The sequence below is a fragment of the Pholis gunnellus genome, assembly GCF_910591455.1.
Source record: "Pholis gunnellus genome assembly, chromosome: 10".
NCBI classification, from domain to species: domain Eukaryota; kingdom Metazoa; phylum Chordata; class Actinopteri; order Perciformes; family Pholidae; genus Pholis; species Pholis gunnellus.
Genome location: NC_136537.1, coordinates 15,480,176 through 15,494,191, shown reverse-complemented (window position 1 = coordinate 15,494,191; position 14,016 = coordinate 15,480,176). Strand labels below are relative to the sequence as shown.

The following is a 14,016-nucleotide window of genomic DNA, read 5'->3' as shown; positions in this document are numbered from 1 at the left end:
AGTCCCTCATTTTAGCAGTCAAGTCTCTCTGCTGGTTTAGACTGTAATCCCGCTCTGCTATCTTCTCGAGCATCTCCCTCAGTGTCCTACTCTCACACACACACACACACACACACACAAACACACACACACAAACCAGAAGAACAGGCGTCATATATTGCTGCTGAGTAAGTCAACCAAACATTTTTAAGTGTGTGGGTTTATTCGGTGAACATCACTCACATAGTTTCCTCTGTGACATCCATCCTGCTGGCTTACTCCTCCCTGGTGCACATAAATTACCAAAAGGAGCGACTCACAGCACTAGTATGCATCATCCATTGTTCTTCCAAACTTTATTTCTTTGTAAAATGTACACATGACTGAATCTCACATTGTAAATAACTCACTAAGGTTAGCTCCAGCTAAAACTTATCTAACACATCTTTAAAAAGCAGCACTACCTGCAATGAGAGGCGCAATGAGAGCCTTCTCATTAATTAGCTAGTTAAAATGCTAATATTTCGCCTAAATGTACTGTAGAGTGTCCATTCATTTATGTTTGTTATGCTAGTAACACGCTAGCATAAGCTAGCTAGGTTTCTCAGCTAGCTAACCTAGCATACTGCTAACGCTACTGTTTTGTACTTATATTAGCTTTAAAAATTAACAAAATGTCGAAACAGCGAGTAAATACAAACCCAGGAGGTTGTCAGCAGCTAGCTTAACCAAACTGTAGTTCTGGCTGCCATACCGAATGCAGGAAACCGTCAAAATAAACCAACAGTTACAATTACCGTTACCGTTACCGCGTTGTCACTAAGACGTCAGACACGGGACCGGTACGGTACAGGATCGCGAGGAGGGGTCCAAAACATTTTCCTGGCTATTTTAAAAATGTAGGCCGATACGATATTTGAACGTGTGTTGGACATTCTCCATAATGATTAATTAAAAAATGGTCCTGGTACTTTTTGGAATTGTTTCTCTGTATTAGATAAAAGTAAGACTTTTAAACCAAAATTTCACTAAACCACTAAAAACTACAAAAGATCAAATACATTTCAGCATTTTTATTTTTATTGAAACATTTTTTTTCAGCACTCAAATGGCAAAACCAACCATCATGGTGTGACCCATATGAAAGAGTACAAGAAGGCAGACTTTAAACAGGCAATCAAGAATAATACAAAAATATTTTTGGATGCAAAGTAAGAGCTCCTGTCAAAACAAAGGCCTGGAATTTGACACTACATTTTAAGGCCAGCAGAAATAAGTTAACTTCTGAGGTAACAATAGTTAGACGTGTTTTTTGGAAAAACATCTTCAGCATATCGTATCAAACATATTGTACAAAACAGTGATGCATGTTGATTTTCTGTATACTTACTGTAAGAACAGCATGGTATAAAGATCATAAACAGTGTACACTGGTTACAATTACTGTGTAGAAGTGAACTGAGACAGAACATGACTCTTCATGTTGTTACACTGTAGGTTTGGTTTGTAGTAGTACCTTACTGACTGAAACATGGACAACATAATGTGAAACACGGGGAAAAGCTGTTCACGTGTGCCCTCAATAGGTACATTTTACACAGTGTATTTACTAGATTACTATGTAAATGGCAATACTAGACTCATTGTCTAACTTAGTGCAACAGTATCCAGTAAAAGGCTCGATGTAATCAAATAAGATGGAGCTCAGGAGTGATGATCCGAGCTGCTAACGCACAACAGCAGGTTTATAATCCTACGGAGTATTCAGGGACAGTGCAAGACAAATTTGTATGACCTTTAGATTTAGGCAACATAAACAATAATAGAAAGAACAATTTAAGTGACTACCTGAGGGTAGTAGTAAGGGAGCTGTGAGTGCTTGTTAACAAGGATTTATAAGTATAACATTTTTCTCAATCAATAAAATACATTCTCATTTCAGTGTCGTTTACATACACTTTCAGTGCTCAGTATTCCAGAGGAACACTGCTAGCGTCTGTGTTAATATTCTGAGGCAAGCCTCAATGAGTGAACAGATTACCTTTAAATTAAGGTCAACGTACCTTCCACGGTAGACCCATAACTTCCTTGACTCAGCACAGGTAAAGGCTACGGAGAAGATACCGGTAGACCGTTATACCCGTTAACATCACAACACCCACACACGGCTTCTTCCCATCCCAAGCTACCTCTTCTTGAACTGAGGTGATGTTCCCTGCTGCTCCCGATAACATTAACCATCCCCATTAAAGCAAAGACAAGCGGCCCGTTTCAGCCGTTACCGTGTGGATTCCAGCGATCCCGTGACCTTGAAGGTCATCCCATCTCCAGGGAGAGGTGATGGGATGAGTGGGCAGAGCCAGCAGAGGTACCAGCGAAGGCCCAGAGCCTGACGCAGGTTGCCCCGCAGCCCCAGGCTGTAGGGTCGGCGGGTCGAGTACCACTCCCTGGTGGTCTGTCCCCGGAGCATCAGGACGAGATGGAAGAAGAAGAAGGCGGACACCAGCAGGAAGCCCACAACGCATGTATCAGCGATGAAGGCGAAGGCAAAAGCACGTGCCGAGACCTGGCCTGGGGAGAGAAGGGACAGCAGCGCTGATTAAGTCACAGACAGTGATAAAAATGCAAGTGTCGTTATTTTGAACTAGACATCTTAAGAAGTAATTCTTCTCTCGGGAAAAATGTGACGGGCACTTTTGAGTCAACATAGAAATCTTTATAGAGTATATGCTTCCTAGCTGTGGTACTTACCACAGCTAGGAAGGAATAGACAGGAAATAGACTAATATGTTACAAACCAGCTCATACCTGAAACTAGCATGAGCCAGGGAATGAGCAGCAGCAGGACACTGTGCACTGTCACGCCCTCCTTCAATATGACAAGGAAGACCTCTGCATTCATCAGAGTGGCGTACAGCAGCCCCGACCACATGAATAACAAGCAGCTCAGGAAATACCGGTAGTTGCGGAAGCCCACACACTGGCCAAAGAAGACGCAGTGGTGATCCCTCCGCAGCACGCACACGTTGCAGTCGTAGCAGTGGGAGCAGCGAGGAGGAGTGTGTGTCTCACAGGTATAACAGTACCTGGCAGGGAAAAAGAACAGAGAAAAACACTATTATTTATGGTCTGAGATGCTCCAAAATGTCTAAACTGAAGCATGAAAACTGTGACCATCAGTTGAAGCCAATGGAAATAATACACATGAAGTGAAAACTTAGAACAAATCTGTCTTTAAACCTGTGAAAAAGCAGAGGACTGAGTTCCTTTTTACACTTATGTGTGGATGTTTGACTGCTGTGATTACATATTCTCAAACACTATTATCTAAAATATCATTACTTGTCATCTGTAATAACCCCTCCAGCTGCTCCCTCCTTACCTCCACCCCTGGCCCATGCCCTCTCCACCCAAGAACACCCCTCTGATGCTGGGGCTGGTCCTAAGGAAGAGCAGCGCGTTCCAGCAGATGTTCCCCAGCATGAAGTACTGAGCCAGCAGGTGCGCCGCTTTCCACCAGGCGGACCACACGGTCTTCTTCTGGTCCGCCTCCAGCGGAGCCTCGAGCAGCACCAAGTAGCTCACCTCCCCGGTGATGGAGAAGACCAAGAAGGTGTTGAGGACCATGGGGAGGGGGCGACAAAACCTGTCGACCCTGGCAAAAACTTGACTGGCAAAACTCGTCATGTTTTCCTGCTCGTCCGCCTTTCCGCGGACGTGAGCTCAGCGGAAAGACTGATTTGACAGACGCACTGTGATAACCGTTGATTAGCTTAGTTAGCCGAAAAAAATAACCGCTCCGTTAGCTTTCTTTTAAGAAGTTAAATAAACCACATGATATCAATTATACTTTATATAACTTCTGAACAGATTAATGTCATTCATGAGTTGAAATGTTATACTGTTAGACTCTCAAAACTCTCTCCCTACCACGATCGCTGCTACTGGACGGAATCGAGCTTCTACTCTAGTATGGGTGTTACGTGAAAATACATCCGCAATGAAACAACACACTGGTTCCGCTTGTCAAACGTCTCCTCGGTGTATATGCCCGTTTTAAAATACTAATCAAAAAGTTATGTAGATTTTATTGTGGTTTTGAATTGGATATTAGTATCAAGTCTTTTTTTAAAGATTTGTTTCTAGATATTTGTGCCTAAAATAACCTGTTGCTGTTTCATTGCCTTGATAAGAGAAAGAGGCTTGACCAGGGTCAGTATGAAATAGCCACATGGTTTTGTAAACTCTTAATTAAATAAAATATTCACACAATATAATGTGTATTTTCTCATTTAATTGATAACTTTAGTGCAAAATAATCATATTTTGTATGTGCTTCTTATTATCGACATAACTGTGTATCACGATATCTCAATGTATAATTTCATCACGATATGATTCCATTGAAAGACTTTATCATATTGAATTATCGCCCAGCCCTATATTTAAGTGGATTAAGTTTCAATTTGTAACCTGTGTGGCACTGAAAAAAGCTCTGAAAAAAGCTCTCACTACTGATTAAGTTATTACCATGACCATGTGTGGATTGAGAGCATGTTTCTGGTCCCTCCCCCCGCCCAAAGCACAGACCTTAATCCCCGATAATCTCTACATCCACTGAACGCCTGCAGTCATGGCTGCACGGACGGAGAGTTTACTGTCTCTTGAGCATCTCACCGACCCAGAAAGAAACACTTTCACAAAACAAAGAGCACAGGCTAAAAATGAGGTAAGATCCTTGAGTGCTTTTATGAAGTATAGTAGTACTGTCAACTCATGGTTGTGTGTGAGGGTGGAGAAGTGGGATGGGTTACAATGATGCACTGTCTCTTTATCTCAGTATCAACAGGCCTCTGCTGTTGCAACCTGACTTTTCAACTCCTCAGAGTCATCAAAAGATGTAGTGCCAATACAAAAGGCAACAAAATACTTGCAAGATGCATCATCCTGTATGTTGGTGTAAATATATTTAATAACTGACTCTGTGTGTGTTTCCTGCAGCAGGGCAAGGCATCTGCAACAGCGCTGGCAGGAGCTGAAGGAGAGAGAGCTTACAGCCCAGCAAAACAACAGGCAGATGCTGCAGCAGTTTGAGGAAGCCCAGGACGCACTGAAAGAGATGTTAACCCTCACTGCTGCCATGAAAACTATTCGGGTGCACAGGCACAAACACTCACTTCCCATACTTTACCCCTGCCTCTGTGACGCTTGGTGTTGAACCTTCTTCTTGAACTTCGATCCCTCCAGATGGAGTATGAACGGTACCTGGAGGAGAGCTGCCCCCGCTGGCAGCAGCAACTCAAGGAGAAAACACAGGCTGCTCGGAGGAAGGTACAAGCAAATCACAGTCATCAGTCACTTCATTTGGGGCCAATGCCTATAGCTGGTTCGATCATAAGAGCCATCCAAATATACCTAAATCACTTTTTGCCGCTCTGCCTATTAAGTCATAATCATTGTAATCGTTTCTACCTCATCTTGCCTGATGTAAAAAAAAAAAATAAAATATGTAAAGGGCATTTCTGTTCACCTTTTACTGCATGCTGTGCAGCTCTATCAGTGTGAAAAAACAATGTGTCTTTAACAGAGGATGGAGTATTTGAGGTCATGTCTAAAGAACACAGAGGAACGAGAGACAGCATCCTCTGCAGATCAACCTTTCCTGTCACAAGGTTTCTCCTTCTGACTCTAAAAGTCATGTTGTCACATGTATTCTTTAATTGCAATTGTGTGTTCCAGACACATACAGGCTATTATCTAATATGCATCTTCATCTTTGTTGCAGGCTCCACCACAATGAACCAAAATATTGTTGCACCTCCAAGGCACTACAGCCCAAACAGCCACTTAGACTACAACCAAGATGGCCCCCCTCATCTCCCCTACGTGCAGTCTTCCTGGCAGACCCGCCTTCAATCCCAGACGGCCAGGTGTCCTATCAGAGCGCCTTACCAACCTCAGGGTTCCTCTCATGTCCCTCCATCTTTCCTCCAACCACACATCTTCCCACAGCTCCACCACCTCACCTCCTCACCTGGTGATCGACAACCCAGACCCAGGCTAAATCCACCAGGCTGGGCCCTGCAGCCCGACCAACCCTGGTCCTGGGCTGCTGGTGCAGCTGGGATCCTTTCCAGCTCTGAGGCTCTGTGGGGTCAGCTGTACCCGGAGGAGCCTCCTCCTGAGATGGGGATAGCGCAGGTGGTGGGGGAGGAGACTGACACAAGCCGGGCACCAAGCTCAAAGAGAGAGGGAGGTGGTGGAGGCAGGAGCAGTCGTTTATCCCCGGAGCTGGATATCAAACCAGGTGGGAAAAGAAAATGAGAATCTTCACTGTCTGTAAGCTACTTCTTCTTATGCATGTTATCTTCTTCAGTAGATATTTTCATTCACCTCCGATATGTAATTTTTGTGCGTGTGTGTATACGTACTTACTGTGACTAGTTCGTCTGTCCGGTGGCCTCGCAGAAAGCAGTGAGAGCAGCAGGGAGCCCAGCCAGGTGAGCAGGGAGAAGAGAAAGAAGAGGGAGGAGAGAGGGAGGTCATATTGCTCCTCCTCAAACAGCCAACGCTGCAGCTCTCAGGAGTAAGCCATATTCTCTTCAATGTTCTGCCTACCATATAAATCCACTACTTCACTAGCCTCTTATTCTGTACAATTTTCTTCTTCATTCACTGCTGATGTCAGGTCATCTAGGTCATCCAGTGCCATTGCCATTGCTGCAGTGAAAGTGGTCCAAAGCTCAGCGAGTGACGCCTCATCAGAGAAAGGCAGAACCAGCACAAGAAGGAGAACCAGGAGAAGTGGGGGGCTTGCTGTTGGATCACCAAGGGATGAGAAGGTGGTGAAGGGAAGCAAGGGAGACGACCCAGGGAGTCACAAAGAGGAGAGTCAGTCTACTAGTGAGGAGTTAGGGGGGCGAACTGAGGAATTCAGAAGTGAAAACGCAGAGAATCAAAATCCGGACGATAAATCAGAAAGCTGTGGAGAAGAGTCTGGATCCCAGAAGGAGGAAACAGGAAGTGTTAGTATAAAGATTGAAAATGGAGGTGGAGATGAAATAGAAAAACAGGAGAGTAGCAGCTCTGAAAGAAGCAATGTAGGAGAAAAGGATGAGGAAGATCTAGATGGAGAAGATGATGGTGACGCTGAAGAAAAAGAGAACAGTCAGACAGATGAAGAGCAAGAGGAGAGAGGTGGGGAGGAGGATCATCAGGCTTCTGAGAGAAAGAGTGCAACAGAGGATGACGAGGAGACAGGAGCAGAGGATGAGGAGCAGGATTCAGAGGTAAAGGATGTCCGTGAAGAAGAAGTCAGTCAGTCAGGTTAAAGAATGAATATGGTGAGAACTGAAAAAGGGTTCTGCATCTTCTCAGGATGAAGAGGACGAGGATGAGAGTGATGGAGAAGACAACATGGAGGACGAGGAGTCAGATGAAGAGGAACAGAGAGGAGACTTAGTAGGAGAACCAGAGGAGGAAAGAGACTCGGACGACAGCATCATCTCACCACAGGACAAGTAAGAGAAGTAAAGAATATAATCACCGTAAACACAAACGTCACCTGAACTTTTAAAATCTGTTTTCAGGTCTAAAAAGGTGCACATCATTCTAGAGGAGGCAAGTGAAGAAGATGAGGAGGAAGAGGGGAGTAAAACAGGATCCTCTGACGATGACTCGAACGAGATAAGTGATGAAGACGATGTTGAGAATCTACTTGCACCTCAAAAACAATCACAGAAAAAAGAGTGAGTCCTTTTTTATCTCTCTGATGGCAAAAACTACATCCTGGAATAAGGCTCACATTCTTTTTCTTTTTACATATTTTCAGAGAAAAAGACCTGAAAGCAGACGAGCAACCCAAAGGTACAATATCGCCAGAGTGTATAATTAAAAGATGGAATATACACACAAAACACAACTTGTTTTTAAAGATGTTATGTCATTTCTTTTCCAGCAATTTGTGACAACGTGGAGATTTTTCAAGTGGAGCCGGATAAATCAACAAAGTCTGATCACCAGAGTGACTCTGATGAGTTTGACCACTTTTATGGTTAAATGCGTTTGTCTCAACTGCCAAAATCTGAGAACAAAATATACCTTCCTCAGAATTTAGCTTTGCATCAGAAACAGTATATTAAAAGCAACTTGTGAAAAGGGAGGTCTGTATGGGTAATGTTGATGGTTTTGTTTTCTGATGTTTGATAAGTATTATTATAGTAGTTCACATCTATAACTAAACTACATTAAACTGCCTCATATAAAAATGCTTTTTGAGCAGTTTTTTCCCCCTCCTAAATCAGAGCCTTTAAAAGAGATACAATGCTGTGACAAACACTTAGGTAGTTGCAAGAAAATAGTATTAAAAAAAAACAATACAAAGAATAATTTATTGAAAAGAGTGTTATTGCCGTTGTGCCTGAGAGACTGATATTCCACCCCAGGAATGACAGCACCAGACACACATGTTTTGTCAAGTAAAAATAGACCAATGGGCAAAACAGTGAATTGTTTCTTTAAACATATTTTACATCAGGATGCCTGAAGAGCACAGCGTTTCAAAGCTGCTCACAAACTGGTCCTGGTTAAGTCAACAAGCATTCAGAGTCTTAATCTCCTTGAAGATTCAGATTTTCACCACCTGAGCTGCCAAACAGGGGCTCGCTCTCCTCCCGTCTTCGGGTGCAGCGCTGCGCTGAACGAGCAACCTGCCGTAGGTCCCGCCCACCTGGCCTTTGGTCAGCCGTCCGGGATTGACGCACACGCAGCCGACCACATCCTGAGGACAAGTGGAGATGAGGTGTTAAAAGACATCATGCGTCAAATAATCAGAAAAGAAAAAGCACATCTTTTAACAGGAGTTCTGCACCTTTACAAAGTAGCGCAGCTCGGAGGGAATGATGAGGACGTCAGGAGTCAGTGGCATTTGACCGAAGCTCTGAAACTTCTCGTAATCCATGTTGACCTCCTCCACAGGCGGGTACAGCGGGTAGTAACTAGAGGGGGAAACACAAACATGGCATTAATGTTGGAGGAGCCTCCTCAGAATAGAGCGAGCAAGTGAACGTTTTTAGGACTCTACCTTCTCTGGGTCAGCATGTGTTTCAGTATGCGAGAAAATCGGTCCGATCCAGTGCCGCTGAAACACAACATTGTAGTGATGCCATGAATTGAAATACGTATTTAATATTATGCTGGTATTTAAGTGAAAAGTGTGGCTGAGAGGTTTGTTCATGTGAGCACTAAACATCGAGTTCATCGACACATTTTCCTCTCAAATTCATTTCTAACTGCGCTCCAGTGCTGGGTGAAGCTATGTGAAAGTTAGAAGTCTTCCTCACCAGCTGATCTCCTCTGCGCCCATGTGGAAGAGGATGTCAGTGGACGTCAAGCCCAAGGTGACTCCATCAATTAGCAGGGTGCAGGGGTCAGGGACCAGGGTGACGCGCTGCAGAGTATGAAGAGAAACACTAGGTAAGGCTGAACCTGAAAGAGGTGTTGCTACTTGACCCAATTTAAGACCAGCCACTCCCCGAATCAAACGTTTAAAGCTATACTATTACAATTTGGCTTTCCGGGATTGCTCACAAGCCTGTTGCATGTGCTCATCAGTAAATGATAAACTTTAATTTAGTTTATGCAGTCGGGTCTTTGTGTGTCTGACCTGGGCCTGGTCCTTGCTGAGGTTCGGCAGAGTGAAGGGAGGCTGTGGGTAGATGAAATGATGGTGGATGTCTCTCTGGGAGGGCACAAACACCAGGCGGCAGCCAACACTGGATAGAGAAAACACACTAGCTGTCATTGTGGTTGAGGTTTCTGATTGGGGCACATTATTAAAAAATAAGATAGCATAATGAAACTCTTTAAGGAGCTTAAAGAGTTTAAATAGCGTAAGAGTATACCATCATACCTTTTGGTGCCATCCACAATGCTTTCAATACATCTTGAGAAAATGTCCTCAAACTTCTCGGTCACCTGAGCTTTCTATTTCACAAACAGGTTGGAATAAAGATGGTCACATCAAGTCAGGAGCAACCAACTTGTCTTAAAAAGCTGGACACAAGAAATGAATATGTTGAACAATTCACTTTGCCATGCATTGACTTTGGATGAGGACGTTTAAATGAGATTGTTATAAAATGCTAAATGGAGCGGTGGGTTTTCTAGGATAAAGACATGAAGAGTCCGCTGTTAAACGCACCTCAATTTGTTCATGTTTGGAGTCCACAAACGGGCCCAGCTGGAGAAGTGAAGGGAGGATTAGAAAAGATACGAGCATTCTGTGCATCTTCCAAGACATGCCTTCACTTGTGGAAGAACAAACGATTTTGAAACAGCAAAAATAAATAAGCAACAATACCAGCAGGCAGACGTCAGGACGATCCTTGACAATGACATTGATTAGGTCCAGCAGAGGGTCAAAGGTGAGGCTGTCGGAGGGAGTGTAGGGTCCACACGCCACCAGAACATTCATCGGCTCTGCAAACGCATGATATGACAAGTGTGTATGCAATGTACATGAAAGGGACACAAGCAGACTGCTCATCCCTTGTATTGTGGTTGAAAGCTTTACAAATAAACTTTTATTATTACAGAAAAGTGATTGTTATCACTTACCTTCATCCATCTCCATTTTCACCTCAGAAGAGTAGAAAGGAAGAGGGACTCCCTAAAAAAAAAGAAAAATATATTTAACAGAAGACACAAACAGGCCGCAGTTCGTAAAGTTGAGATACTCTGAACCACTTAATTGGGATTTTGATGCAAAACGTTATTTTGTAAAAAGCATTATCTCTCTTTATGCGTCAACAAAACTTGTAAATGCATAGTTGTCGCTGACCTCATAGAGTTTGGAAGCCATCAGTTTTCTCCCTGTTGTGTTCATTCCCTCCAGCGCCACCACCTGAAGAGAGAGAACAGAGTTTCATACGCTGCAGGCCGGTGGATTGTTATTCTCACGTGGGAGTTGTAGATCGGTTGTCGGAGTTCTCGGTCAGACGCTGGGTGACTCTCCTGCCCAGGTCCTTGGCATGCTCCGTTACTCTTGGTGGCCACGTAACCTGCTGCACACACCTCAGTGCACAGGTAAAGGAGGGACCACCGTGCTCATTCATACTGCCATCACAATGCACTCTCGTCTAGTGACTTCTTAATACAGTTAAAAAGACTTTTAAAAGCAGACCCATCTTCAGCTTAATCTGCCAAGACGAGACGTTTCCTTCTGCTCACCTGACCAGGAAACAGTGAGTACTCTTTAAGCTCCGATAGGTCAATGGGTACTTGCTGACCGCCTTGCTCCGGCCCCGCCTCCAACAGAACCGAGTGTGCGTTCAGTTTGCCGTTACTGTCGCAGCACACCTGACCCAACACGGTGATACTGTCCTAGAGAGACATAAAACACAACAAACCGAGCCGTCAGGAAATACTTAATCATACGAATACATTTAATGAAGTGTATCTAGTTTAGGAGAGCTGAAACAACAAATGTGGAGCACATGATGATGCTTTCCTAGAAATAACTAGACAAAATAAGCAAGTTAAATATCTTGACTAACATTTTCCTGCATCTAAGTTCACAAATATTCAGATTCAAATGTACAAAGTTTAGCACGAAGTAAAACAGAAGCCTCTAGTGTTCAAAATATCAAATTATTACTATAAGATATGATGTTTCCAATACTTTTGAAAGTCACAGGTTTAAGGCTTCTATGATTTTAGAGGTCTTTCACAGCAGTAACACCTTTGTACCTGAGCGGGCAGAGAGACGGGGGCAAACTCTTCGATGTTGAAGTGAGACCGGAGGCCGTCGCCAAGCTCCTCTATCTTCTCCGTCAACACTGTGGAGAAAACAGACGCACAAATCTTTAACTTCAAACAAGGTGTAATCATGTGACCCAGGGTGTACAGGGTCAGTGTTGTTCAAGATATAACATAAAGGACTCTTTACGTTGTTTTGTTTTTTTGTCTCTCACCGTTTCGAACATCGCGCAGCCTCTGGAACATGTACTTGTAGCTGCAGCGGAGCGAGTCTTCGGGCCCTTCCAGCAGCTCCAGCTGGACGCCGTCGCCCTGAGTCTTCCTGCCGGCCCAGCGGGTGCCCTGCACGACCCCGAAAGAAACCACCACCTCCCCTTTGGCTCCTCGCTGGCTGTACTTCTGGGAGGGTGTTGCACTGCCGAAGAGAGAAGGGAAGAATGTTGTGTTTCCAGTTTCCGCCAACAACTTCTTCGTAATTTGAGTGCCCAGGACTACTGTCCAAACAACTAAAAGTTTCCTTCAGCCTATTGTTGTCTGCGTTCCCATAACGGTCTAAAGACTTGCAAAGATCAGTTCACTGACTGTTGGTCTGGGTTGGTGGTGAGTACCTGGGGGAGAAGCTAGCAGGAGACAGCAGCAGGCTCGGGCTGGACAGCAGAGCTGCACTTCTTTTTGACTGAGGGTGTTCAGGAGTGGTCAGTGCTCGTTTCTGAGAACCCTACACATGAACACACAGTCAGCGTCGAGCACGCAAGTGAGTCACGACGACTTCGCTTAGCTTTTGAAAATGTACATCTCAACAGAATCACTGTGTGAAGTCAAAAGGTGACAGCTTACCTTCGCAGGAGTAGAGTACGCATCCAGGAGATTCTCTTCCTCTTCCTCAACTTTGAGTCTGAACAAATAATGTCAAGGATTGTGACACAATCGCAATACCACACACCCATGATAGACAACAGATAAAACACAGAAAGAGAAGCTGCTGGAAGGTCATGACGAGTTCACTGTGAAGGATACAAGTCCTGCAGTAATAAGATGTCTCTGGTTCGGTTATGAGTTTCTTCTTTTCTGAAGCTTTTTTTGGATTTACTCTTCTTGTTTAACACCTTCAAAGAAAAACAACTCATTGAGAATAAAGTAAATGTCTGACGGTGAGGACAGTGTGTTGACATAGAAGTTCAAAGCAACGATATCAGTAACACCGGTACCTCATGATCAAATTGCTCCAGGGTGTCCGTGGTGAGTTTTAGTCCATTTTTTGTGGTGCTGTAGGCCACCCACTCCAGCACTATCTCATCGGCTTGTATCCTGTTACAAATACACTGCTCCACCACTGAGGATGTGTGAGGGAAGGGAAGGAGAGAAAGTAAACAAAAGGGAGATGTAACAAGACATAGATGACTGCAAACACAGTACACAGAAGCCCCACAACTGTAACATGTCAACTGAACTTTGCAGGGTTATTACAGCAGAGCTAAGTGTGCATTAACACTCCGACTTGAGCACATTCAAATTACACTAATGCATTACTTTTATGCACCGCTGAGAGATGATGCACCTTCAATTAATTAATCAGTAGGTTTATTCACTAAATAACATCAGTGTGATGTAAAGGTGGCAGATTTGTCCACCTGCCATCCCCATTAATGTTGAGGTTAGGCTCTGAGAGAAACCAATGAGCAAGGCATGAACACATGTAATAATGACGTACACCTTGTTGACTACTTGAGTGGTTGTTGGGGTAAGTTGCACTTAATGGCTGAAGCTACTTTTGCCCAAAATGATTCCTCGAAAAGTACAAAATCAGCATTTGATATCTACTTACTCTTATCGAGGACGGAGTCATCTTGACAGCATATGTCGAACATTTCCAGCTCTGATTTGAGGTTTTCTCCGGTAACTAGCGCCATTGTTGTGTGCTGTATCGTTACCAGATTATCTAAGTTAACTGTGGAGAGGATAACACGTCAGACGATCCAACGTCTGTATATATAAATACTGTTTAACTACCTAACGTTACTCATCAGACGCTCATTTCATTTTGCCGCGAAAAAGAGCTGCTGCCGGTGTTGGCGGCCGGAACATGCGTCACTTTCAAAAACAATAATAAGCGGAAGTCAGCATCGTCACAAAAATAAAAGCCTCTAACGCCCGCTAGTGGTCAGCACGAGAGTGTCTGTTTTAATTTCAGCCCTCAGGCCTGTCGACACATTTCAATGTTTAACCAGTCTGGTTATCCAAGCTGAACTTGTTTTACAGCCACAAACAATAGCGTGAACT

At 44.0% G+C, this 14,016-nt stretch overlaps 2 protein-coding genes across 2 annotated transcripts; both read right to left on the bottom strand.

The window, feature by feature from the left end:
• Positions 1–1,043: 1,043 nt before the first annotated feature.
• Positions 1,044–3,925, bottom strand: zdhhc24 (zDHHC palmitoyltransferase 24). The gene is made up of 3 exons (XM_079167310.1): positions 3,362–3,925; positions 2,788–3,065; positions 1,044–2,550 (listed from the first exon to the last, which is right to left on the bottom strand). The coding sequence occupies exons 1-3, from the start codon at positions 3,664–3,666 to the stop codon at positions 2,258–2,260; spliced, it is 876 nt and encodes a 291-aa protein (XP_079023436.1). The 5' UTR covers positions 3,667–3,925; the 3' UTR covers positions 1,044–2,257.
• Positions 3,926–8,437: 4,512 nt separating this feature from the next.
• Positions 8,438–13,776, bottom strand: pola2 (polymerase (DNA directed), alpha 2). Its single transcript, XM_079168067.1, has 18 exons — positions 13,562–13,776; positions 12,945–13,069; positions 12,754–12,842; positions 12,574–12,631; positions 12,345–12,454; positions 11,952–12,151; positions 11,728–11,816; positions 11,209–11,361; positions 10,820–10,882; positions 10,597–10,648; positions 10,340–10,458; positions 10,181–10,219; positions 9,890–9,963; positions 9,644–9,752; positions 9,321–9,427; positions 9,062–9,118; positions 8,849–8,975; positions 8,438–8,758 (listed from the first exon to the last, which is right to left on the bottom strand). Exons 1-18 carry the CDS (start codon positions 13,644–13,646, stop codon positions 8,606–8,608), a joined length of 1,809 nt encoding a protein of 602 aa, XP_079024193.1. The 5' UTR covers positions 13,647–13,776; the 3' UTR covers positions 8,438–8,605.
• Positions 13,777–14,016: the final 240 nt, after the last annotated feature.

Coding starts and splice junctions, on each gene's coding strand:
- zdhhc24 (XM_079167310.1), bottom strand. CDS start 3,666: ATGACGAGTTTTGCCAGTCAAGTTTTTGCCAGGGTCGACAGGTTTTGT. Junction 3,066..3,361: donor GGCATGGGCCAGGGGTGGAG/GTAAGGAGGGAG, acceptor TTTCCCTGCCAG/GTACTGTTATACCTGTGAGA. Junction 2,551..2,787: donor CTGGCTCATGCTAGTTTCAG/GTATGAGCTGGT, acceptor TTCTCTCCCCAG/GCCAGGTCTCGGCACGTGCT.
- pola2 (XM_079168067.1), bottom strand. CDS start 13,646: ATGGCGCTAGTTACCGGAGAAAACCTCAAATCAGAGCTGGAAATGTTC. Junction 12,632..12,753: donor ATCTTATTACTGCAGGACTT/GTATCCTTCACA, acceptor TTATTTGTTCAG/ACTCAAAGTTGAGGAAGAGG. Junction 10,459..10,596: donor GAAAATGGAGATGGATGAAG/GTAAGTGATAAC, acceptor ATGCGTTTGCAG/AGCCGATGAATGTTCTGGTG.